Source organism: Liolophura sinensis, chromosome 11 (assembly GCF_032854445.1).
Source record: "Liolophura sinensis isolate JHLJ2023 chromosome 11, CUHK_Ljap_v2, whole genome shotgun sequence".
Classification (NCBI taxonomy): Eukaryota; Metazoa; Mollusca; class Polyplacophora; order Chitonida; family Chitonidae; genus Liolophura; species Liolophura sinensis.
The window spans coordinates 30063251-30090486 of record NC_088305.1 but is presented as its reverse complement, the minus strand read 5'-3'; the positions used below and the strand labels follow the sequence as shown (position 1 = coordinate 30090486).

At 40.1% G+C, this 27236-nt stretch overlaps 1 protein-coding gene across 1 annotated transcript in view; it reads right to left on the bottom strand.

Moving 5' to 3' along the window:
- Nucleotides 1-8469: 8469 nt before the first annotated feature.
- LOC135478305 (transformation/transcription domain-associated protein-like) overlaps nucleotides 8470-27236 on the bottom strand; it is an 86422-nt gene continuing 67655 nt past the window's right edge. The window contains 17 exon segments of the mRNA XM_064758580.1: nucleotides 8470-9205; nucleotides 10203-10308; nucleotides 15553-15749; nucleotides 16210-16351; nucleotides 17184-17399; nucleotides 17846-17962; nucleotides 19316-19423; nucleotides 20012-20119; nucleotides 20453-20546; nucleotides 21929-22018; nucleotides 22356-22563; nucleotides 23264-23363; nucleotides 23876-24060; nucleotides 24255-24473; nucleotides 25123-25271; nucleotides 25629-25817; nucleotides 26478-26588. Coding sequence (XP_064614650.1) covers nucleotides 9096-9205; nucleotides 10203-10308; nucleotides 15553-15749; nucleotides 16210-16351; nucleotides 17184-17399; nucleotides 17846-17962; nucleotides 19316-19423; nucleotides 20012-20119; nucleotides 20453-20546; nucleotides 21929-22018; nucleotides 22356-22563; nucleotides 23264-23363; nucleotides 23876-24060; nucleotides 24255-24473; nucleotides 25123-25271; nucleotides 25629-25817; nucleotides 26478-26588 — 2449 coding nt within the window. The 3' untranslated portion in view covers nucleotides 8470-9095.

Sequence of the window (27236 nt, the reverse complement as noted above, 5' to 3'; positions counted from 1 at the left end):
GTGTATTAGCAATAATCGAGATATCCCGCAAAACGGTAATGTAGGCTCGCACCCAGACTCCTCCTTATTGAAGTCTGACCGATGAAGCCGCAATTAAACAACAGACTGAGGGATCTTACAGATCTGCTTGTCCTTCTTACCGTTCCTAAATCCTTCTAAAAAAGTTGTAATATCTGCTTAACTATCATCAATACCAGTAGAGATCATCTACCAAGATCATCCCTTCGGAGACATACGGACATTTTCAAGCAAAAACGCCAACGTCAACCTTCACTACCCATATTCATACATCTTCAGAAAACGAACAGTTGGCTAAAAACGAAGAAAACTTTATTTGAATGAAGCAAAAACAAGCAAAAAAGTTAGCAAAAATGACTATATGATACTCCCTCTTTCTCACAAGAGAAGAAAAGAATGGGGAATTAAACTGAGCAGAAGTTTTAGTAAAAGTTTTAGCATTGTTTAGTAAAATCACGCTATTGCTACGTCATCCAGCAAAGCCATTAAGAAAAGACATCACACTAACTGAGTAGAAATCAGGCCATGCACTCTAAGATATGCGTTTAGGACCTAAACACAAAGCTCCACATAATCTTGCATTCACTTTTTAAGCACATGTATGGCTAAACGTGTAACCACAAAATGTGTTTAGGTTGAAATGTGGTGGCATTAAACATGTGGAAGACACAAAATATTTTTGTCTGGGAATCTTAAACATGTTCACCTTCAAAACCTATGCACAAAGCAACTACAAACCTCCACGCATTACTTGCTTTCACTTTTTAAGCATGTCATCATGTAAACATGTACAGAATATGGGAGCGCTCATCATGTTCTGCTGTGAATTAAATGTCTTAATTCACACCTGAATTTAAGGAAGATCTGTAAAAGTATGCAACATTGAACTATTCAACAGAAGGAACCGAAGTAATGTTGAAAATGACATTAAGCCGTAGCAAACAAACAGATCTCTCACAAGACCTACAATCATTATTGTACTACAAGGAAAGGTTCAATCACAGTGTGTTACTTTCGCTGGGAGTTATTGTTTTCATATAATAACTTAATAATTAATGCAATAAGAAAATAAAACTGACCAAAAGATATCATTCATGGTACTTTTAATAATGTGAAAGTAATAAACAAACATTTCTATGAAACTATGTTCCAATGGAAACAACGATACTAACGAGGGACACATGTCTACTCTCTGTACCTGAAAGCTTGTATTAATAAATTACATATAGCAAACATTATGTTATAATTTGTGCACAATCCATAACCCCAATGTGTATCAATGTGCAATTATGATAGCTCCAAAGAAGTTCCAGAAACATACAAAAGGCATTGTCCAGGAAAACATTATTTGCAGGTAATTAACTGCTGAACCGGTAAGTCTTGTCCTGATATTATGATAATTAACAGACTTTCTGTCTGTCACAATTTACCATCTTCACAACGTCAGTTCGCTTCGCTGCTAAGGAACCCTTGGTTTAACTGAACACTGTAGGTACGTTTCTCTCAGACTCAGTACATAGTTTCAGTCAAATGTTGTTCCTAAAGAATTCCAAGTGTGATTGTCGTTTGTGGTGCACACTTAAAACAAATAATCTGATCGACCACACCAACTTGCTTGCGCTATCACTTTACTGGTTGAAGTGCAGTATGTGTATTTGAACTCAACTCGAATAACCTATTAATGATGCCGGAGTCAGCCCTGAGGAGATGAAGGAATATGAGCTTAACAACTTGCAACACAATCTATGTGCTAAAGAACAGCCAATACAAACAAGACGTAAGTAATGGATTTTCTTAGTAATTAAGTTATGCTATATACATATACTAAAGCATCTAACAGCATTAGATTTGAACATGTTTAATGTTTGTGGTCACTGTTGTTAGATGGAATCATCAGGCGTAACGGAACACACATGTACTACAATGGTTAATTGTTGGTTGTTAATTTACTAATTCAGAGAGTTATCTGGTATGGAATTCATTAGTTTTATATGTACAATTAACTTCTCATACAATTCTCAGTCATCAGTAAAGTTTGCATATTCATTCACTTGAATATACTTTGGGTTTCAAATAGCAAGAATTTTGCATTATTTTGTGCACAATTTATATGGTGATAGTATCACCTTACTCTCTTTCAACCATGAAATATTCTTTTTAAGGAAGAAATAGAATAAGTCATAATGATACGAAAATGTACAAGGGTGAAAAAAATGGCAGTCTGTATTACCTGTACAACGGTCATGAATGGGTGAAGTTAAATGGACTTCTCCACACTGTCTTCTCCAAGTATTCAGTAACCTCAATGCACCTGAAACACAGATCAGGGAATTCATTTTATTTTCAAACAGTAGAACTGGTTTACAAGGTCTTTAGAAAGAGCCGCCAGGTGTAATTTTTGAAACTGAACTTTTTCTAAACGTGCATCCCCCTAAAGCCAAAGTTACTCATACCTACCCATGCACCTCTACAAACTTAATGATTTGATTTGATTTGATTGGTGTTTTACGCCGTACTCAAGAATATTTCACTTATACGACGGCGGCCAGCATTATGGTGGGGGGAAACCGGGCAGATCGGGGGAAACCCATGCGCAGGTTGCTGACAGACCTTCTCACGTACGGCCGGAGAGGAAGCCAGCATGAGCTGGACTTGAACTCACAGCGACCGCATTGGTGAGAGACTCAGTCTTTAACCGACTGAGCCACGGAGGCCCCCCACAAACTTAATGATTTGTATTCATTTTATGCCTATAATAACTGCTCACACTTCACTTCACATTGAAAACATCTGGCTGTCACTCCTTTGAAAACACATATAAAAAAATAAATAAATACATAAATGTATATATTATATAAAAATGAAAATAATATCTCCCATGACATATAATGTCAGATCCAAGGAGTATCTGAAAAGTTAGGAGATCGAGTCACCATCATACTGTGTAAACATGTGAGTCACCATACACATACTTAGTTTGTATAGGTCTCGTATTACCGTGCGCCTGTCGGCAGTAATAACAACAGTAAAAACAAATCGTGGCCGTGCAAGGTTGAATTTTCGATATTTATTGCACGCTGCATGTGGTGGTATGGAATAGTACCACACGATTGTTTACAGATATGGGACCTAAATATTGTTTCAGTCAAAGATGACAGGTTTACCAAGTGAAAACTGAACACAGAATAGAAAATTCCTCATGTAACTAGGCCTACAACGCAACCACCGCTTGCACATCACTATTCGCAGGCCTTTATATAATATTGCACAACACATCGCCAATAGATTGCACAACATAACACGAATTGTGAAGCAAACACACGTCAAGCAGTTTATGAGAACAAATAAAAACAATCAGTACATACCGGTACCGCAGCGACAAATACAGAGACACTTCTCGACATCTTCACTTCCAAGAATGAGCAGACGACCAGCCTTGTTTTCAGTAAGATCACCTGTAATATGGCGAGCGTGCGCAACTGGGACGTGTAGAGGCCTACACACGTTTAAACTAAACGCGTTCAGTCATCAACTGAACTAAATAGCGTCATAAAAATCACCATGGAGACATGTTTGGCTGTTACATATGTTTTTAATAATGTGCTTACTTGTCCGTTAAGCATTTTTACGTATGAAAGTGCATAGCTTTGTGTCATCTTTGTGTCTAGCTCGGATATGCTCATACAAATGCCCTATGGTCAGTAAACGACGATTACGCATTTACACTAATCGTGTTTAGAAATTAAACGTCACAAACCAGATATTTTGTGATCTTTGCTAAACGCGTTTAGCATTTTCATACAATGTCAAACCTTTTCCTATGTTTCCGATGTGTGTTAATCCTCCAAACCACATTTAGAGTGTGGAGGGTAAAATTACGCAATTATTCAGTTATACAGAAAGTCCGTTGAAATTAGGCGCGGACATTTTTATGGAGATTAATTGAATCCGCTGAGCTATTTACTGGACAGAAAACAACATCGTATTCCGGTCTTGCTGTTCCCAGCACTCATGCTAATATGTCTCACTTCAGGCGTATTGCTAATTCTGACTACTCCATAATATGGAGACCAGCACTGTAGGTCGTTTTATGAAACGATAAGGCGTGTTCACGTGATGGAGGCTACAGTGCAAATATACACAAGACAATGCCTTATGTCCACGTGAAAGTTGCTCGGGTGTTGAGCTAATGTAAAGTTACCAACATCAAACGAAATATAATGTGACGTCATCATCCGAATACAATTAAAGAACAATACATTGTCTGTTTCTTCCAACCTGATTTAGCCAGTGATTTCTTCTTGAAACCCAAAATACTTTGGTTGATTCATAAAATGCAGAAAAATACATCAGATGTAAAAACTAAGCTAATCTCATATCGACGCAGACAACAACAGAAAAAAAGAACAACAAAAATAGACAATTCTGAGTAGAAAACATTCATCATTAAGGTGCAAGGATATAAAAAAGATTTTCCATTTGTTCCATACATTATAATCAGCTTCGTTTGGTCCCTCCTCGTCAGCCAATCGCCATAATGGTGAGAGGAGTTTAACAGATATACAGCAGACAGATGAAAACTTGTCGATAAAGTGATCAAGAAAATGTCTAAATTCTCTAGGTAAATCCGTTGAAAGGCGATCAGAAAATGGCTTTTTTTTCAAAATCAATACTGTTTGTGGCGCCTTAGTCAGATGTAAGACCTTCCGCACGGAAACTTTCACTCAAATCAGGAAAATAATGTGTCATCTTAGAGGAGAGAGATGAAAAAAAGGTCTATGACGCAACGCCGACAAATCGCATTAGGCCATGAGGGCTGCATTCCTGGAAAAGATGGGTTAAGCTTATTCCGGTTAAATAAAACGCAGTCCCAGTTCATTCACCAATTCGTTATGAGACCTCATTTCTTGACAAAAAGTGCAGTTTTGTGATGAACGATAAAAGCAATTCCAAGCAATTATTTGAACCCCGTTACTCCTCACGAAAGAGAGACAACCGTATACCACGTTGAAACATCCCGATACCACGATAAGACAATCCGACACCACGGTACGACAACCTGTCAACCCTGCACCACGATGCAACAACCCGACACCACGATGAGACAACCTGACACCACAGTAAGACAACATGACACCACATGCGACAACCAGACACCACGATGCGACAACCCAACACAATAATGTAGGACAAAGCGACTCTGACGCTGGGCAATTCCTCGTGTTAGTTGTCGCATTTCGGTGCATCTTAGACCATAATCCCCATGATGTATATTTATTTATTTCTTTTGTAACGCCGTGCTTCATAAATTTTTCAATTATAAAACGTTTAGCTGTCAGGCTAGGAGGTAAAGGTATTTGACGAACCTTCTAATTTCAGCCCTGCTGAACCAGCGAGAGCTATGGATTCCTGCCTGCTACTTTGCAAGTGAAGAGGCCCTAACCACGCAGCCTTCACATATCCTTCAGCCTTTGAGTGATGTCACGTGGAGAACATTTCGGTATTATTTTACACAGAAATATATTGTAAATACTTTACAGCAGCTAGCAGTAACCACATTTGTTACAACACGTCTCCTTGTCACAGGTAAAATATTGTTTTGTTTGACTTGTTTAACGTCCTTCAATAGTCTAGAATGGTTTACTTCTACATGTCCGCCAGATTCAGGGAAGAAGGAAAACGGAGTACCCAAGGTCAACATATATGCCATATTAGTGATAGACAGGTGGTTTTCAACGAGCCTTTGAAGCAAATCCTCACTCGGCGAACGTTTATTGTCACTACTGACCCACAATTAATGAGAGCCCGGGGTCTCTCGACTTCGAGGCGGACGCTCTAACCATTAGGCCACCAAAGCGCTGTCCACGTATAAACGGCAAGTGAAAATCTAACGGCCCCGATGGCATCCATCACTCAAACCCAGACTTGCTAAAGCAGAGGATTCCAGAACTCGCTCTCTGTACAACACAGATGTTTATTTGACCAATTACCATCAGAAAATGACTGAGGTGAGCAAAACAAATCAATCAGTTCCTCCAGTCAATCAATCAGACAGTTCATGCAACTCACGTCTGATGTATATTTTAACTGTCATGAGCGAGGCAAGTTCAGATATCACATCGGATACTTAACTGATGTTTCGCGTTATGTAGTTTATTTTTACTTCAGTAAGCAAGAGTAAACTGGTAGTGCTAAGTTTCAGTGGCGTAGGAATCCTCTACACCCCGCCAACTTTCCTCATGGGAATCAACGTAATTGTTGCTCAGCTATAGATGACCCATCATCGAGCCTGGCACAAACTGTTCAATACTAACACGGATGTGAACGATATTTTTGTCCCAAAAGTATAACATTTTGTGACAATTCAGCATATTTTTTGGTCTTCATGAAAGATATCGATGCACACATTTTGAGTATTTGATAAATTATGACATAAGAGATCTTAAACAAATTCTCACGAGTCTGGAATTACTTTATTACAGGAGAGGAAGCCAGCATGAGCTGGATTTGAACTCACAGCGACCGCATTGGTGACAACCTCCTGGGTCATTGCGCTGCGCTTGCGCGCTAACCGAGCCACGGAGGTCCCGCGACGGTGAGAATTTCTACTTCTCTAATGATGGCACCAAACGTCACATGATCCCAGAAACCATATAATGCCCCGCGGCAACCCGAGTTAATACACGTACTCCCACTGGTGTTTAATCTCTCGCTCTCTCTCTCTCTCTCCGTCTGGCTGGTTGCCAATCATGAAACACCCTACGATTCTTGAGGGTTTAATCTCCTTAAATTTTCTTTACATAAGGCTTGAAGACGTATAAGCATAATTATGATTTTTTGATTCTCGTTTCTTGGGTTTCTTTGACATAGTTTTAGTTTTATCGTGCATGCCGGTGGCAAGTAGTGTAATAGGAAATACGGTTCTATTATTCGCTGTTAAAACGCTGCAGTGCTTGTAAAAACGACCTATTACAAGTACATTTCTACAGAAACAGAGAATTTTCTATAAAAAGATCAAAGTGTGCACCAGCCCGGACCAACTTGATTTAGGCCGCCATCACGAATGATTATATGGCTTAACGCCACGTCAGCAATTTTTCATCAGCGATATTGTGGCGATCCCCAGCCCAATGATGTCACTCAGTAGTGACCCCTTCCCACCCCTGTAAATTTATAAAAACGTTATCTGCTTTTACCCTATACACTGCTTTGAACTAGCTCTTAGCTTTACTAGTACAGCTTAAAAGAAACCGTGACGTATCCTAAAAGCAGCGAAACATTACACCACTAGGACAGACTTAGTAGCGCCATATACGTTCCTCAGCCCATCAATGTCTCTCTCTTGTGAGAAAACCAACTATCCAATACATACACAGACACACACTGACGTGATATAAGAAATCAACGCAGAAACCAATTCCACTGTATAGATGTAAATTATGTATTTGACCGCCGGATTTACAAAGATGTCTATACAATAACAATGCGTACAAAAACAGCAAGACGAGCGACCAAGAAGTAAGCATAGGCTCCATCTGAGGAATTACAAACTGTGTAAGACATGAGAATGCGTATTAACAATGATTTATAATGATTGCATTCAATGGCATAAAAAAATTAATTACACAGGCAAAACATTGCGTAGTTCACGCTCCATAGGTTTTAGGCGAAACAACATTCAAGCAAGTTAATCGTTTGATATGACATTTGGAGTAATTTATTAGTAAAAGTGCGTGTTTTTGTACGCCAATGAAGGCATGGTCTCTTGAAGCAGCAGACATTTCTCTTCTGTAAAAAGTGTAGTTCTCCCTCAAATTTCTCATCATCGTGACTAGCTGTTACTTCTGACTGATACATACACCTACATACACAAGAACGCAGAGGCACAATGTACAAGTACATGTACACGATGTTTGAAGTCATTTACATATAAACCAGTGTGTAATCTCAATAGCTGAGACATCCCGCAAAACGTCAACGTGGTCTCGCACCCAGATCCTCGTTATAAGTTAATGACCCAGGTTTATAGACAGATCGACGAAATTACAAAAAACAACACGCAGAGGGAGCAACTTGCAGAGGGAGCAACTTACAGATTTGCTTGTCGTAGCTAAAATCCACGCTTACCGTTCCTAAATCCTTTGACACAAAGATGAAATATTTGCTTTACCACCAATACATAGTCGGTCAGACTATTTACCAACACCGTCCTTTTTGAGACCTAGATATTTTACCACAAAAACGTAAATCTCATTGGGATTCAGTTGAGTTTCTGAAGCAAACAGCTGCGCAATTTGACGAACAACAACTTGGTTGCACATTTCACGCCAACCATGGGACAAGGTCATCTTGATTGATTGATTGTTGTTTAACAACATACTCAAGACTTTTTCACTTATACGACGGCGGTTATTTTATCTGCGGAGGAAACCAGTGGCCCGGGATAAACTACTGACCCGGGATAAACCACTGACCTTTGGGACGTCACTCTAAGCTTTCTCACATGAGAGGCACAAATATTCACGTCATATGGTGATGGCGAAGTGGTCTTCATTGAACATCAAACTGTCCAACGAGCCCAACGAGCGCTGTCCATCCCTTATTGTCCCCAAAGAGAGACAGAGGAAGAATCTCACGTAAAATGATTAACATCTATGTGAAGTCATCGGTTTGCTACAACTTCTTACCCTTAAATGATCTGATTCGGTTTCAAGAACAAGGGATCGTTGGCACACTCGTGTAGTGGTGGTCAAACCTGTGACTTAACACAGCTTTAAAGCACACTGCACATTACATGTATCAGAAAACTGGGTGTGCATGTCAGTTCTGCAGCCAGCCTCTTGCACCGCCTCTGCAAGAGACCCACTACAAGATGGGTCAGTATGACAACCTGTTACAACTGTATATGAAAATGAACCTCAGAAAATTCACAGCACAAGTAACACTGTATATGACCAACTACAAACAGTAATCAGCTGCTCTTGCACAGTATAACCAGGCTGCATCTAAATGTTCACGAGACAACATGGCATGCTTGCCAGATTCCTCACTATCAGATCTGTTGTTGTTGTATCGCCTCACAACCACGGATGCCAGGCAGGATCCATGCGACACAGGTTATCATGACTGTTTGCCGCAGCCACCAACGTGCTCACTTTGCTCTCAGCACCATCAAACGTCGCCAAGTCTGAAATATCAAATCAGTGAAGTACGTTACACAGTTGTTTTCACTGTGTGACACAATAATCGTTTGAAAGATGTACGTAACTTTACCATAATGATTGCGGTCAGGATCATACGTTAATATACTGATTTATTTGACTGGTGTTTTACACCATACGCAAGAATGTTTCACTTATACTATTGTGTCCTCTCCGGCTGTGCGTTGGAAGGTGTGCCAGTGATCTATGGATGGCCGTGGGTTTCCCCCAGGGCTCTGTCCAGTTCCCTCCCAACATAATGCTGGGCGCCACCATATAAATGAAACATGTTTGATTACAGCATAAAACACCAATTAAACAAACAAATAAATATACTATTGCATCCAGCATAATGGCCAGAGCAAACCGGGCAGAGCCCTGGGAAACCCATGACCATCCCCTGGTTACTGTGGAACCTTCCCATGTAGGACTGGGGAGGAAGCCAGCATGATCTGGTCTCACATCTGCCGCATTGGTAGGAAACTTGTAAGACAATGTGCTGTGCTAGCACACTAACCACAAAAGCACAGAACTCAACTCCACTTCCACTCCCTACTGCTGTATAAGACAACTTGGCTTTCTTTGTTTTGCTTGATTGATCAGTGTTCACACCTGTGAAAGAACATCTAGCCATTTTTTCAAGGACTTCAATGCTCTAATAACCTATTATTTCAACCACTTTCCAGAACCATTTAGTTTACTTGGACATTCACACTGAGATTAATGGTAACTATTTAGGAGATTTACTATATCAATACATTTAAAACTTAATGTCACATGATAATTAACAATGATAAATTCAAGGATATATCCCAAAATAAAATCTTTTCAAATGACTCTCAATATGTGTGAAGTGGAAACCCTGATTGCAATAAATTGGCACAGCAGCAAATATTTCTGCCATATGGTGGCGATCCTGATTGGAGCGTCAAGATACTAGTATTTAACTTTTATGACCATCCGTTATGCTTAATAAAGACTTACTCTGTAGTCGGGTGGTGATAGCAGACACAGCTTTGTTCACCATGGTTACCATCAACTCTCCCTCCATGTCCACTGGCTGGGCTCCCGGAGTTGTCTCCTCCTGCTTCTACAACACCCAATTCAACAAGGAATAAGACATGTCAGTTTGTATAATTGGGGTTTAGCCTCGTTTTGAGCATTATTTCAGCCATCAGGCATGGCAACAGCTGATTCTGAAATCAGCTGAACATCAGCAGGGGGTCTGGGGGCCTGCGGCCCCCAGCCGCCGGGACCAGGTCTTTGGGGTTCGGGAGTGAGAAAGCACTAGAGAGCATTTAATACAAGATTAATAACGACAAAAATAAAGGATAAAAGTGTATTTTTACCTGCCACACAACAGAAAATAAAGTATTCAGCCATGTTGAATACATGTATGTCATAATAAAACACTGCATTTCATTAACGGTAATGTCCCATCACATGTAATTTCTGACATACTTCTTGGAACAGTGTCTACTTTTTCCTTTTTTTGGCTTGTAATGCAGTTAATCTTTCAATGGCTTTTCTCTTCTGTTGCTGAGCAACCTTCTCCAAAGTCTTTATCCCTTTTCTAACAACTGTACCGGGAGGGACCCCCTTTTCAGCAGATTTGATGTTTTTTAGTCTGTTCTGTTTTAATGTCTTCTGTTCCTCCCACAGCCTCTTCTGTTCCTTGGCTGCTGCCCTCATGTTGATACACAATGATTTGTCCACTTTGGTGTGTTTCACATCTGTCTTGGCAAAAAGTTTGATGGCAGTGGTGTTCCTGGCCTTAAGTGCATACTTTACAGTTTGGAATGCATTAAATGTGTTAACATTCATTCTTGATGACCGGGGATCAATTATGTCACCCATAAGGTTGAAAGATGATTCCACCATGGGTCCATGGAAACATGTTAATGCTGTTTTGGCAAGTTTACAAAGGGCTGGATACTTATTCGCTTCGTCCAAGGCTGCCCACCACTGATCAACGTCGTGGACACTTCTGTCAATTAGACTTGTTAGGCTCAAGTCTACCTGGAATCTATGAGCTTCAAGTGACACACTAGATTGTTCTTCATCTGTAAGGAAAGGTCTCAAGCTCTCACCTAAATATTTGAGACATTTAACAGTTTCACTGTGGCCTCTTGCTGATGGGTCAATAGCAGAAATTGACCGAAGAAGCTTGCTATCAAGAGGTAGTTTTTTCTGCAAATGCTGAGCACATGCAACATAAGCTGCAGAAACTTGCTTCAGAAACTCTGTTACTGTTGTGTCCTTTGGGTGACTACTCTTAATGATTTCTTCCACATTACTTCCAACAAACATGTCCTTGATATTGACAAACAGGTTACCATCATTCAAATTTAGCACTTTCAACTGAGCTGCAGATTTCCCAGCGATGACTTCAGCTTTTACAAAGCATGCCAGAAAATCGGAGAATAATTGCTCCTGTTTGTCGTGTAACACATGAATCATGGGTGTATTTGTTTGAAGGAGGCAGGTGAATTCTTTCAGCATACCCAGGACTGCAGAATATAATGACATGATTAAATGGGTCTTTTTGGACTGGAACAAGACTTTTTCAATAATCCTGCGCTTTCTCTCCTTACCATCTGCCGTAGTTTTCTTCTGCGCAAGCTCTACCCAAATTTCGTCTAATCTATTTAAGCCATCAGCTGTCAATTTTTGTTGGTCCACAATTCCATTTACAGGTTCCTGGTACAGTTCTTTATCGTCTTCCTTAAGGAACCCATAGTAGAATACAGCAAAGGCATCCATCATGACTAGGTTGGCCAAGCTTGTGTCATAACAAGAAAGCCACCTGTGAGGAATAAACTTCTTTGGCATGGTGAATGGTGTATCAAGCATTTCACATATTTCACTGAAAAGCTGTCTTAGATCTGTACTCCACACCAAATCATTATGTAAGTCGTTGGCTAGACCTTCAACCCATCCTTCAAAAGGGGAACAGAATTTCTTGCACGCATTATGTACATGATGACAAGAATCCCCGTCAATATCAAGCAAGTTAGGAGCTCTCTCTCTCCGAATTTGAACTTCCAGACCATTCTTAGAACCCCGCATCACGTTGCACGAATCCATCAAAATGGAGACTAAATTTTTCCATGGTAATTTCATGTCAGTGAAAAGGGAATCAAGAGCAGCAAGAATGCTCTTAGTGTCAACCTTGAAGACTTCAACTGATCGAAGATGTTCAACCACAACTTTCTTCTGTTCCACGCTGAAATAACTGGCTAATACAGCTAACATCCTTTTGTCACTGTTAGATGTGCTTTCGTCAATATTGAGACTGAAAGGCTGAGACTGTAATGCACTGGCTGTATCTTCTGAAAAAGTCTTTCCCAGGCCATGTGTCAGTTTGTATCCTGCAGTCTTTCGTTCCAATTTAACACAACTCAGGGCTCTCGGGTCCTTTGCAAGTTCACAGGCTGTTTGGACAATCACTGGCGCGAGGCTCAAGGGCAAGCTGTGTTCTGCTAGAACAGAGAGGACCAGAGCCTGAAAAGACAATAATTAAAATTTTAATTTAAGAAATAATTTAATATGTACATAATATCTTTAGTTCCATAGATCTCTCTCTGTCAAAAAACAATGATATTTGTGTGTGTCTAGGTCAAATTAATACAACAAAATGATCCCACAAGAGATGATCCAAGCAGATCTTTAATATTGCTCAGCTAATCATTATACAATCACTACTTATTAATGCGAAGGGGGTGGGGGTGTAGTCTAGATATACCTCTAAGCTGTTGTATAAATTTAAATTATTTCAAGAAGTCAAAGAGAGACTTTAAATCAGGAAGACAGCAATTGATTAATTATAGGCAGACAGCAATCGACTGTAAAATGAACTCTCTAGGGAATATCAAGGAGTTTCTAGAAGCCATAGATTTACTACCTGAAGATCCTGACAAACAATATATGCAGCAGAATGGCCTCCTTTTCTACAATAGCACTCTACAAACTAACCAAGTCCGATAGTAATGATTATGAGTAATAAATTTGAAGCAAATGAAGTAGAGCGTGCACTACACCAGTATAGGGCATGTAAGTCTCGTCGGAATTCTTTGCACTTCTGGGTACCCTTGCTGCGTATAGGCATGCGTCCCCGAATCATGCGTTCGAACATGACGCCTGCTTGCGACGTGATAATGTAACCACGTCACCAAGCGAGCATGAACGTCACTAAGACGTTGGTTTCAGTGTCAGAGGTACCCGGAAATTGTGAAATCTCGCTCATTTTCTTCGAGACTTACATACCCAATTATAAAGCAAAGCCATATCCAAATTAATAGCATTAAATATGAAGCTAGCACTACAGTTAGTGTTGCAGTAGACTATTAGAAATCCTTCACCAAAACCATCAGGAAAAGTGCAAGGGCAGAGATTTATTAGGACCAAAAGACTTACTTCTGACCGCTGTCAAAAAAGGAAAAAAATAAAATATTTTTGATTTTGTTGCAAATAGATTAATTAATATTAAGCATGAATGTATATAAAAATAAAATAAAATAAAATAAAAATGAAGTAATGAAATTAAGGTTGTGATTACATTAAACAAAGGCTGTCAATTAAATCAAACATTCATGCCGACAATACTGTGAATAATGAAAAATCAGACAATCAAATAGTTTTTCCAAACATAAAAAAGGTAAAGAGGCAGTCAATATAAGTTTACCTCAGAATGAACTTGTCTATCAGCAATTGGGGTGAGTGGCTCCGACTCCGAGTCCCGCTTCTCGGTAGGTTTTGCAAGCGTCCCCCATCGTGTAGCATCAGTCACAGCGCTCTTTTTTGTGAACGCTGATCCCAGCGAATAATTCGAACGCCGAATTGACATATTCTCAGCGTGTTTTGAAACTTTCATGGCATGGTTTGTCAATGCAACGCATCCCCTAGAGCCGTAGTTGATGATGTCGTTGCAGTAGGTGCAGAGTGCTTTACCAGGGATGTCGCACTTTTTCACAAAGTTTGACAACTTCTCTGTTACGTCTTCGAAATTCTTTCCGATTTTTACTCGAACTGTAACGCTTCTGTCAAGCCACTCCCATCTAAATTTGTTGCGAACAGTCTTATCAATTTCTCGGACAGCCGATTCCTGGTCTCTTGTCAAAGTTTTCGCCATTTTCGATTTGTAACATAGCGCGAAATTGAATAGAACAGATCGAGTGATTGGCTGGAGGAATGACCCCTGAACCAATGAAAACAGCCGTTTCAAACCCAACACAGCACTTCCGCTTGAGGCTTCTTAAAATAGAAGGGTACAACAGAGCGCTCTCTGACAGTACGCACCAACCGTGCCTAGAATGCACGGACCGATGAAGTTACGGTACATTACCCACCCTATTTTTTTAATTTTTTTTTAGCGAAATTTAACGTTTTAGAAAAATGGCCCTCTAGAATTTTTAAAAACGGCGGAAATCCGCCGATCGGCGGAGAATTGCCATGCCTGAGCCATATTCAGACAGCGTCTGATTGTAGAAGCTTGTATCCATTGCTGACACATGTATAGTGCTGCCTTACTGGAATGCCATGCACAAAAACACCAGACATGATGCCTCATCCAGTGACAACATATGGACACCTGGCTTGCCAGTAACTGGTCCATTTTTTTTTTTATGCTGAGCACCAGGAACGGTTGTGGCAAGATTACCGATGTTAATGTCTTAGCTTAACGTGTCAATTACGTATGCTTAGATTTGAAACATGACCTGTCATCTCCATTAATGAACTGTGTCACCTTCACATTACTGCTACATGGAAGAATAATGACTGCATGTGAGAAGGTAATTGTATTCTACACGTCCAGGTTGTCCCTGTACATTATACACGTTTTGCAGGTCCAACAGTGGATTATCATTGGTTGTCACCTCCAGGCAACTTGCACACTGTTTTACATGGGCGGGGTTGTTAATATCATGGCCTCCACAGGGTCGCTGGCCTCTATCAGTCACCGCAGTTACAGGCAGTTTGGAAATCATAAACATTACATTAGGTTCTGAAACTTCCCAGCTCTTCAGTGCATTGACCTCAACTTTTCCAATGTGTTTTGAAGTTGTAAAATGTATTATATTCCATTTATATCACTGTTAAATGACACGGAAATGTGTAAAATTAAGCACAATAAAACATTTAAGTGTCTGAAATCATGAACATTTGTTTGATATGTCATCTTTATGATGACCTGGGCACAATTTCAGTCATTTTTATTCTGAGCTCTTGAGAACCAGCGAATGATGAAACATTCTGACACCTGACTGGCAGCATCTTGATCTTCATCTCAGAATAAGAATGAGCCCATGACCTGGGTGTCACTGTTATTCCCTACCTTTTTATGCCACGTAATGTACTCATCTCTCAGGATAGCCCTCAACAGACTGGGCAGTTTGTACTGCGGCTGGACAAAGCAGCGGGCTGCAGCCACCATGGAGGCGGTCAGGGGGCCCGTCACTCCTGTAGAGGTCAGGAACTCCACAATGTTTGGGGTCAGACGGAATGGTACAGGCCGGTTGGCATCAAGGTCACCTAGGATTGAAAAAATATGCTAATATTGTATGATGAAGTGCTATGTATTTCGAAAAACCATACCACAGCCAACAAATTTCTCATTTCTTCACAAATTTCATGACTACTATAAATGTTTGGAAAGTAGTTAAAAGTTTTCTCGGGCCTAAGACATGATACATACATGTATAATGCAATCTCATGATACACTTCTTTTTCAGAACCAACCACAGAGGTCCATTATGGTGGGAGAAAACTGGGCACAGCCCGGAAGAAACCCATGACCATCCACTTTTTGCTGGCAGACCTTCCCATACACGACCGGAGAGGAAACTACAATGAGCTAGATGTTATAAAATCATAGTAAATTCACTTTTTCATATAACAACTGCCAAGAGACATGTAGACAGCGATGTAAATTCCCAGTTATCTCCCTTGATGCACTCTGTAAATTCCTAGTTATCTCCCTTGATGCACCTACCTGACTGATCATCAATATCAAACTTGAAGTAGGAAATGTTGAGGTAACCACAGTCCTGGTGTAAATACATCATGTCTGGGTTCATCCTCATCAAGTGTAACACAAACTCAGCAAACCCCATCAGCGCTAATTGGATCGTCAGCTGTAACAAAAAGCACAAATTTGGTATAAATCACTCTTTTGATACCAAGCACACACAGGATTCTAACAACCTCTAACAGAATATGGGGCTTTCCATGTATGAGGGAGTTAGCACCCCAGCACGACGCAATGATCCAGGAGCCTCTCACCAATGCGGTGGCTGAGAGCTGAAGTCTAGTTCATGCTGGCTTCCTCTCCGGCCTGTACCCGTACGTCGGAAGGTCTGCCATCAACCTGTGGATGGTCCTGGTTTCCCCGGGCTCTGCCTGTTTTCTTCCCACCATAATGCCGGCCGCCGCCGTACAAGTGAAAATATTCTGGAGTACAGCGTGAAACACCAAACAAATAAATCAACATAACAGAATACAACGTTTATTGAACCTTTCAGCACCACAAAGCACTTACATGAAACTGTTCGGTACTGTACATTTCCAAGTGGCTGATGTTCACTACCACGATGTTTAAGACAATGTTGTACTGAGCATTTTTCTGTTATCTTGCAGTAAGCTTACAGTACAGTGCATCAAAACTTTTGCTGTGTGTAATCACATCATTTAATCTCTTGGAAACTATGCGTCTCTTTCTCCAATAATACTCCTCGTTGACACAACAAGACTTAATGCTCTAACCACACTTTCGTGAAGGTCCAGTAGTCTAAGGCATCAGACTCTTAAAATATTAAAAGTCTACTATTAAAATACACCTTGCTGACACAAGAAGATTTAACACCATACTCAGAGAGTCCCTGAAAGTCCATGTAGCTGGTGGCATTACCCTCTTTGTCAAATGATAAAGTTTTATAATGACACTAGATCACTTAATGCTTTACTCACCGTTTTTCTGAAGGTCCAGTAGTCTGTGGCGTTCGGGAAGGTGTGGGTGGCCCACTCTTTGAGCAAGCCCCGGGGCACCATGTTAGCCTGTACCTCCTTCAGAATATCTCTCAGTACCTGATGACTTGGCTGTGACCCTCGGGCCTGGACTGTTGCCAGACGCTCGTAGTACCGGGCAATTGGGGCATCATGCTCAATACCACGCTTACTGCAGCGCTGTAATGAAATCATGTCAGGTGTGAGAGGACTCGTTCAGATTTTACGCCATAAACCAACATTATGTCATTCAGAAGAGGTAATTCAGATAAACCACATTTAATGAGTCAAATCCATCACTACATGATTTGGCTGCGGCTTGGAGTCAGCTGTCTCAGTTGCCTGGTGAAGGGCACTGGTCTACTCCAGTTTCCTGTACCCATAAACCAGACTACGTTGGGAATGGTTAAATGTTCTTCACAACAGCCTTAAAGAGTAATCAAACAAAATAAACCAATAATTTACAGTACCTATCTCCATTACAACTTAATAAAATGTTGTTACTCTCAGAATCTGATAAATCAATAACTTTGTCACAGGCAAAATTTTGGTTCAGAAACAGTATATAAATTTTGTTGCATCAGAAATTATGCTGCCTTCACATGCCATGAGTTACAAACACTCACATGTTTGTAGATGTCAAGGAGGGATATAGAGGCAGGGTTATCCTCCACGAGCCTCATCTGGGGCGACACGGCGACCACGCGGGGCACAGTCAGGTACAGCAGTCTCCGACACGTCTCCTGGACAAGGGAGAGGGAGAGAGATGGGGGTAAGATATAAACTCAGCTACAGGTTGGTCAATGTCATTGTCTACACATACTAGACACATTTTTTTTACCTCAAGATTTTTTTTTTCAGGTGTAGAAACACTTTTGTGGAAAACGATGCTTTCTTACATCAGTCTTTTTGAATTAAAGTCAAAATTCTCAGGATGAATAAAACTCTTAGGCTGCAGTTTTGAATCATAAATTTGAATCCAAAATTTGACATCAATCACCTTATTAGCAAAACTAATTCCATACAACTTCAAATTTAACAAAAACTGAGGGGTTTACAGCAAACAAACTTGTAACTTGCTTATTTAAATGTTGTTTGATGTCACACTTCTGAGGTTTTTCACTTACGGGATGGGGGATCAAGTTTGATGTCACACTTTGGAGGTTTTTCACTGACAGGATGGGGGATCAAGTTTGATGACACACTTTGGAGCTGTTTCACTTACAGGATGGGGGATCAAGTTTGATGTCACACTTTGGAGGTTTTTCACTTATGGGATGGGGGATCAAGTTTGATGTCACACTTTGGAGTTTTTTCATGTACAGGATGAGGGATAAAGTTTGATGTCACACTTTGGAGGTTTTTCACTTACAGGATGAGGGATCAAGTTTGATGTCACACTTTGGAGGTTTTTCACTTACGGGATGGGGGATCAAGTTTGATGTCACACTTTGGAGGTTTTTCACTTACGGGATGAGGGATCAAGTTTGATGTCACACTTTTGAGGTTTTTCACTTACGGGATGGGGGATCAAGTTTGATGTCACACTTTGGAGGTTTTTCACTTACGGGATAGGGGATCAAGTTTGATGTCACACTTTGGAGGTTTTTCACTTACAGGATGAGGGATCAAGTTTGATGTCACACTTTGGAGGTTTTTCACTTACGGGATGGGGGATCAAGTTTGATGTCACACTTTGGAGGTTTTTCACTTACAGGATGAGAGATCAAGTTTGATGTCACACTTTTGAGTTTTTTCGCTTACAGGATGAGGGATCAAGTTTGATGTCACACTTTGGAGTTTTTTTACCTACAGGATGGGGGGATCAAGTTTGATGTCACACTTTGGAGGTTTTTCACTTACAGGATGGAGGGTCAAGTTTTATGAGCAAGTTACTGACCATCTATCTGATGTATAACTACAGACTTTACATTGTACATGCTATATCACTTGAGAACATGTGATCTTTAATAAATGTAAGATTATGAAAATGACCCTGCAATAGTTGCACACCTTTCAGACGGGTTGGCCAGAGAATGAGAGCGAGGGAATCTGGTCTTAGTTTAGCATAGCTACTTGTAGGACATGTGATATACCTTTTGTTTGGTGAGAAAGTGATTGAGCATTCTGAGCAGCTGTAAAACTCGCTCTTCCCGTCGGGATTCCGTCAGGCAGGCGTCGTTCACGACCAGGTATGGGTAAATCTGTCAACACCAGTCATTTCGTCATTATCTTACAGAGACTACTACACTGAATCACAAGCTAACAATTAGCCATATATATCTACACAGGTCATTTCGTAAGTTTTATGACTGGAGTCATTATTTAACACTCATAATACACTTCTGTAATTTTATCAATACTGAAGGTTAAGTGGTTATCTCAGGAAGAGTGCTAAACCTGTGATGCATGACTCTAGAATTAATACTTAAAACAAATTATTCAAATCACTGAGATTTAGCAGTAATCTTTGGAAGTGTGCTAGTTTTATTGTCATAAACTAGCAGTGCTAAACTTGTGCTTTATGACTCCAGAATCAATATTTAACATTTACAATTCACGTTTGTAATTTGAACAATACTGATATCTGCACCTGTGATATTAGGAAATGTGCTGAACATTTTATTACTCCATAATTATTATTTACAACTTTAGATTGTAATTATTCTAATTGTAACAAAAAAATGTAACAATATTACATTTCACAAACACTGATAAACTTGGAATCATTCCTGAATACTTTTGAACATTTAAAGTACTTAAACAATGCTGACAATTTCTGGACCACTTACCTTGCCGTTGTGGCCGCGGATGTAGAGCCTACGGGCCGCAGTGTTATGTTTCTGTACAATTTCCACCCGTGGCATGAATCTGGCTATTCTTACATAGTAATGGTTGTGCTGATAACAAACAAGACACAAAACCATGTTTTCTTATTACCAGAACAATTTCACAAGAAAAAACTGCACAAGATGAAGCAGGATTCTCACACAAAACATAGCAACTTGTTACAAGTACATCATCTTAACCGACAGAACAGGTTGTTTTCTAGACCTGGCCAATACATCTAAAGACAATTTTCATGGCAAGAAACAACATGAATATACACTGATGTAAAACTAAACCAAAACTAAGCATGCCTGAACTTGGAAAGAAGTTTAATTAATGAGATGTTTGGAGAAAGAGTTGCCATTGAGACCAGCAGCCCAGTCCCAAAGTCTTCTTGAGCTTACCTTTGGTAGAAGGAACTCTCCTGGTAACTCCACCTCTGCTGTGTTCAGTGAAAAGTTGCTGAGGAACCGACATTTCTCCTCAATCAGGAAAGATCTGTCCAAAAAGACGCTTAAATCTTAAACTAGAGCTCAAGGGCTGTAATGGAGATCCCAGACCCACCTCATATTATGAGATACTGTAAGATTATAGACATTTTCCGACAATATTTTTTTTGCAATTATGTTGTTACCATTTCTATTTGTTCCGTTAGTGTGAGTATGAAAATCGTACATTATTTGTACCACTGCACTATGTGGCAAAAGATCAAGGCAACATACCCCAATACAACACGTTTTGTTTCTTATAATGTAAAGTTGTATCTCAACAGTACAAATACAGACAAGGACACATAAAATACATGTACAATCTCTCAACCTGCGATCCTTTCAGGATTATATCCAAATTTTCATTACATATAGAAAACGTAATTAACATCTCATTCCACGATTTAACAGATAACTTCTTCAACTGACCATGAAAAACTTATTATAAGCATTATAAGTTTGTTGGGATTTACGTGGTAGGGAAGATCAACTATTGGCCAATAACCCAAGAGGTCAATCAGTGCTATAGATAATGTCAGGGGTAGTTCGGTAATCCCTACTTCCACAAGACAGAGGACTTGTCATAACATTCTAGAATAAATTAGTTACTTCAGCTCTTCCACACGAGGAATGAAACTGAATAACCTCATGGGCCTACATTTATTTATTCCTCCTAAACCTGTTGGTCTTCTGGATTTATTCCAATAACTTACTCACTGAAAATTTTACCTTTTTATTTATACCAGGGGTTGCGCTATTATTTTATTCTATGATAACATTTATGTATTTGAACTTATTATCTTCTATTGTGTCTAATACTGTGAAATATCAATTAATAATTTAATAAGCCAGGTTGGCATTTTAAGATTGTCAAGAATGCACACATGCTGAGACGCAGCTAAAAGGCGTGATTTTTCATGGCAGTTGCTAACGACACCATTAGGCCGACAGACCAGGTTAGGCGAGACGTGCATTCAATCTAGCAAGTACCGTAAATCTCGCCTTTTAGTTGCCTTAGTTTGTGAGATCCCCCATCCTGTCTCATCCATATCTGTGTGAAATCATGTGACTCCTGAAATGCTGACTCAGCTTAATTAAATACATGTCATTATTCAGTCACATTATCACAGTAAATGACATTAAATTAGATCCCCAAAAGTGCATTTTTAGAATAATTGTCTAAAATTAGTACTTTTGGTGCTGGAACTTGCACCTCTCCAGTACGATATCAACACTTTTCTAAGATCAATAAAACACCCACAATTGGGCAAATGTGCAACTTGGTCTTGGGTGAAAATTGAGGTCATTTGTCGTAAATTTACAAGGTAATTTGTCGTAAATTCACAAGGTCTCAATATCGCCATATACAGGACATGTTTTAATGTAACTTACTTCGGCAACAATTTTGTTTTGGCTTCCAGAATTTTAATCCATTTTTTCAGTCTGTTGATCAGGTTATGAAGTTTGGTTGACCCGGGCACACTGAAACACACAATCAAGTCACTTAAAATACATCAAGCATTAAATACGCATAGCTTTTCAATTCATAACAAGTAAAAGACATTTGGTAAATGATAAGTGTTTGACCTTGTTCTTGAGTTCAATTTGGTTTAACATGGAGCTTGTTCAAATTCTGAGCTTGGCTTTATAAAGCCCTTGCAATTTTGAAATCTTGTCACTTAAGCTTGATAAATACAAGCCGCGGGCTTGAAATGACGGCATAGGTGAGAGGCTCTCCTTGGGTCACCAGCTGTACTAGCACTCTACCCACTTGGTCATGGAGTTTCTTCATGATAAAATAGAGGTGACCATTACTAACCTGAAATCAAAGTCCGTAGTAAACTGGCTCTTCATCTTCTGGAAAACAGGGTCCTGGGCTGTGGCCTGCGCGCGTCGCGCCAGGGACTCCGACGCTGCGCTGGAGAAGGTCGTACTTACGCTGGACACATTCTCAATACCCACGCCAAATGTGCTCACCAACTTCTTCACAAAGTTCAGCGTGTGCGGTGTGATTGTTGCTTCAGCAACTGCAACATCGCAGCAAACAGTAGATTAAAAAAATTGCCATGGTTCATTCATTTCTTTTTTTTCAATATATTTCTATTTATTTATTTATCTGATTGGTGTTTTACACCGTACTCAAGAATATTTCACTTATATGTCGGCGGCCAGCATTATGGTGGGAGGAAACCGGGCAGAGCCCGGGGAAATATATGTTTATATTTATAAAAGTCTATCCAAAATAAATGAAGTGGGTAGAGAGATCATTTAAAACTGTATCTTAACTTGTTTATCTACATTTATTTCACTGCATTAAATGCAGCCAATATTCACAGCATTAATGTACATACATGTACTTTTCTCTATCACTAAACAGGAAGTTAATGTCCTCTTCACCTTTTATAGGTGAACTTCACCAGAATGTTATTCAGACCTGAACATGTAGTATAGAAAAACTTGTGACTCACTCACATCATGAATTTGTCAACATGGTCCGTATATCCCACCATGCAATCAAAATATTTCACTGATTTTAATTCAGAGAGAGAGAAAAGCTAAAAAAAAAAAAAAATGTAATGGCATGCAGTTTTTACTGGTCTTTCGACTGCTGCTGAGTTCATTTTTATTGTTACTTATTCATATTCTATTATCTGTTTTTTTTTTTTGCCTTTGCCTTTTGATTATCCAAAAGTTAACACACATGAACTTTTTTAACTGGACAAGTACCTGCTCCACGATTCTCAAAGGCAACAGCGTAGCATTTGGCCAGACCCTGGCGTAACTGTCGTAGAACTTCCTCGTACCAGTTCTCACGGAACCACACCATCTACAACCACAGGTTAGAGGTTAAACAATGTTAAACAATCCAATCACAATGTTTATAGAGCACAAAGAAAATCATCCTGGAGATGACACATATTGCACTTGTAGTTTGGTAACATTCTGAACAAAAGCTACTTCTATTTACAAATACTTTATGTCTGAACACCTGTATTGTCATATTCAGTCTTATTTTGGGTGCATTCAGCCTTACTTTGGTCACATTCAGTCTTACTTTGGGCACATTCAGCCTTACTTTGGTCACATTCAGCCTTACTTAGGTCACATTCAAAACCTATAGGCAACTTTGTGTACTTAAATGAATATTTTTGTATTTTACATTCATTGCAGTGCAAAATGTTAAGCCTCTACAAGTATACTTTGGGTGATTTGCATTTTGGGCACACCCTTTAAAGTCATGGAAAATACCTAATCTAAAGCACTAGCATCACAAAAAACAACAAACTTGACCTCTTACTTTATCACAACCTATTAAACCAAACCAAACGCTAACTGTACCTGATCCACAATCCCCTCCAGTGAGGACAGGATGGTGGGGTGAAGGTCACGCTGCATATGCATGATGCGGCTGCAGCGCCACATGGGCGCAGGCGCACGGATAGGACCTGCATCTGATTGGCTAGCACTGGTCTGACCTGATTGGCTGGTCGTGTTGCTGGGCTGAGAGGAGGCCGTGGTAGACTCTGTGGAAATGTAATTTTAATATGAATGCTATGAGAAAGAGAGAGAGAGAGGGAGAGAGAGAGGGAGAGAGATATATATACACCTGTACACAAGCATAATCTTGGCTTATTCACTTTGCAACTAATATTCTTGGAATAACTGGTTCATTTTTTAATTCCAATTCCTGGAATAACTGGTGTAATACTTAACTCACCTGCATTAGACGTGACTGGATCTGGCGTGGCTGGAGCAGTAGGGGTACCCGGTGTGGCAGGGCTGGGTGCCTGGGTGAGTGAGGCTAGTACGGGGGTTCCCAGCCCTACCCCTGAGGTTACAGTAGGTGTGGCCGTGGATATTTGGGATGGGGCTGTCACATTCACCTGTGGACTGTTGCTTCGGTTCTGGGCGCCGATCACGGTCTCACCACTCTTGTCTGTGGAGAATGGAGATGAATGAGTTCTGAGTCAATGACTTGTTGAGGCATCTTCACAAAGATTAACGATGTGCTACAGGTTCTCCACTCACTTACACGCCCTTGAGTGGGGTTTTGCCCTATACTGATCAAATTCAATGATAAGTGGAAGAAACTGTACTGATTACAGTAGAAACAATAAAAACTATGATCGCACCCTAAAGTTTCATTTTTCATTTGAATGAAGTCCTCTAGTCGTTTCATAAGGCACTTCAGAATACATAATGTGCTGTACATGACTGCTTGTGAAAGATTATTTAGTTTCTTTAAAGGAAGGAATTGATTGGATTGACTGTTAATTTCAGGTAACACTGTACAGAATATTTCCCTTATACATGTGCAGGCAGTCAGTTTTGTGGGAGGAGGAAACTGCTGTACTAGGTGTTTATGTAAGATTAACTAGAAATAAAACAGTTCTACTAGCACTGCCGACTACATTTTTCCACAAAGGAAGAGGCGAGTGAATCTGGAGAATTTTCTAACCAATTCTGAATATAAACCAACAGCTGGTCAGGCTTATGATTCCAAGGTGAGAACTGTGTTCAAACATCCTCCTCAAAGGGATGAGATCTGGTTGTTACGACTGAAGTTTCCAGGTGTCAAAACTTACATCTCTCCCTCTGCTCAATCTTGAGGGTAAGGTAGAGGGTACGGATGGGGAAGTAGACTGCCTGGGGGTACATCCTGCCAACCTGGCTCAGGAGGGTGAGGATGAGGCGACCCTCCTTACGCACCAGGCATGTCAGCAGCTGAGGGATCCTGCCAAACAACAACAACAACATCATCAGGGTTCAGTATATAGGCTAACAACAAGAGTTCAACAGAAAACCTAACAACAAGAACAATAACTGCATGGATTCTTAAAACAGATTCATAAGTAACATCCTACATTTAAATTCCAAACAAACCTTCAAACACCTTCCTAACATAAACAGAACAATCAGAATCCGATCAAATGTGTAGCTTTGCTAGGTGTGAAATTTTGTCATTTTCTTTATACAGAAATCAACTTTACACAAAGGAAACTAAGCATACCACTGTAAATGATTATTTCTCCTACCAGAGAAGACAGATTTTCATTGCAATCTCTATTTGATTTTCACAAAGTCCGGTTACCATGGCAGCCACTGAATAGGCGGGACTCCGATGCAGTATCTGTCAACAGCCTCGGCCAGTGAGCACTTGTCATCGTCGTAGGTCAGCAGCCATAGAACTTTGGCCAGGTATTTGCGAGATTTGCTCTCATTCTGATGACGGCAGGCGTGTAGGAAACAGGTGATGGCTGATACTCCCAGGTGGATTTGTCTGCAGAAGGTAAACAACGCATACATTTATTTGATTACAAATACATTGCTCATACTGATGAAAGAATTCCGCCATACACATATAACACTGTTTATGATTTACACCTGGAAAACTTAAGGTAAAATAAGGTGAAGCAAAGCATGAAAACATTCCAGTCTAGGCATCTTTATCCAGTATAATATCCAACCATCTGTCTTCATAAAGCGAGATAAAAACAAGGCATGAGATAATCATGGAAAAACAAAAGAAATTCTGTCACATGTGTTATGAAAATAAAGCAATCCCCCAAAATGCATGTTACAACGCAAAATATGGGTCCATATACGTCTGCCCTGCTAAACTGCTAAGCCCCACCTCACCATGGCTTTGACAAGCAGTGGTTGGGAAATCAATGATTGACTTGACAGATGCATTGGTCAGTATCATAATGTGTCATCATTGCAGGTGGATGTGTACAAAGCCTTAAGGGCCTCTGTGGCGGATGGGTTAGCATGCTAGCGCAGCACAATTACCCAGGAGCCTCTCACCAATGTGTGAGTTCAAGTCTAGCTCATACTGGCTTTCTCTCTGCTAGTATGTGGTAAGATCTCTGCCAGACCTGCAGCATACAATTTCAATCATATCAATAAATCAAACAAAGCCTTAAGTGTGTGTGCTTACTTTTCCCTGGTAAAGACTGTCTCCAGATAGTCCCCCCACAGTGCCCAGGCCTTGACTAGTGTGTCGTGCATCTGAACAGCTGCAGAGAAGGCCTTGTTAGCGTCGTCAGACCTGCAAGCAGACAACACAATATCAGTCAAGAACCTCACAAACAAGTCAAAATCTGGATGCATAACAACAAAGTTATTTCTAAGCACTGCTTACATTGGGCATACTCAGTATCTATGAAGCAGCTTTTATACAGAAATGCCAAACTGAGTGGAAGTAAAGAGAACTGACAGGAATCTACAAATGAATGCATGCTTGAGTTTATATGTCGTACAACTGACAAATCTCACTCAATCTTAAATTTCTCAAATGCTTACTCAGAATCAGAAAGAATTAGTACACAGTAAAATGGCCAGGTGGACATAAGCTGCATGATACTGCAGGACATGATACTACAGGACAAATCATACTGCCGGACAAATCATACTGCAGGACAAATCATGCTGCCGGACAAATCATGCTGCAAGACAAATCATGCTGCAGGACAAATCATACTGCCGTACAAATCATACTGTTGGACAAATCATACTGCCAGACAAATCATACTGCCGGACAAATCATACTGCAAGACAAATCATGCTGCAGGACAAATCATACTGCAGGACAAATCATACTGCAGGAGAAATCATACTGCCAGACAAATCATACTGCAAAACAAATCAGGCTGCAGGACAAATCATACTGCAGGACAAATTATGCTGTAAGACAAAT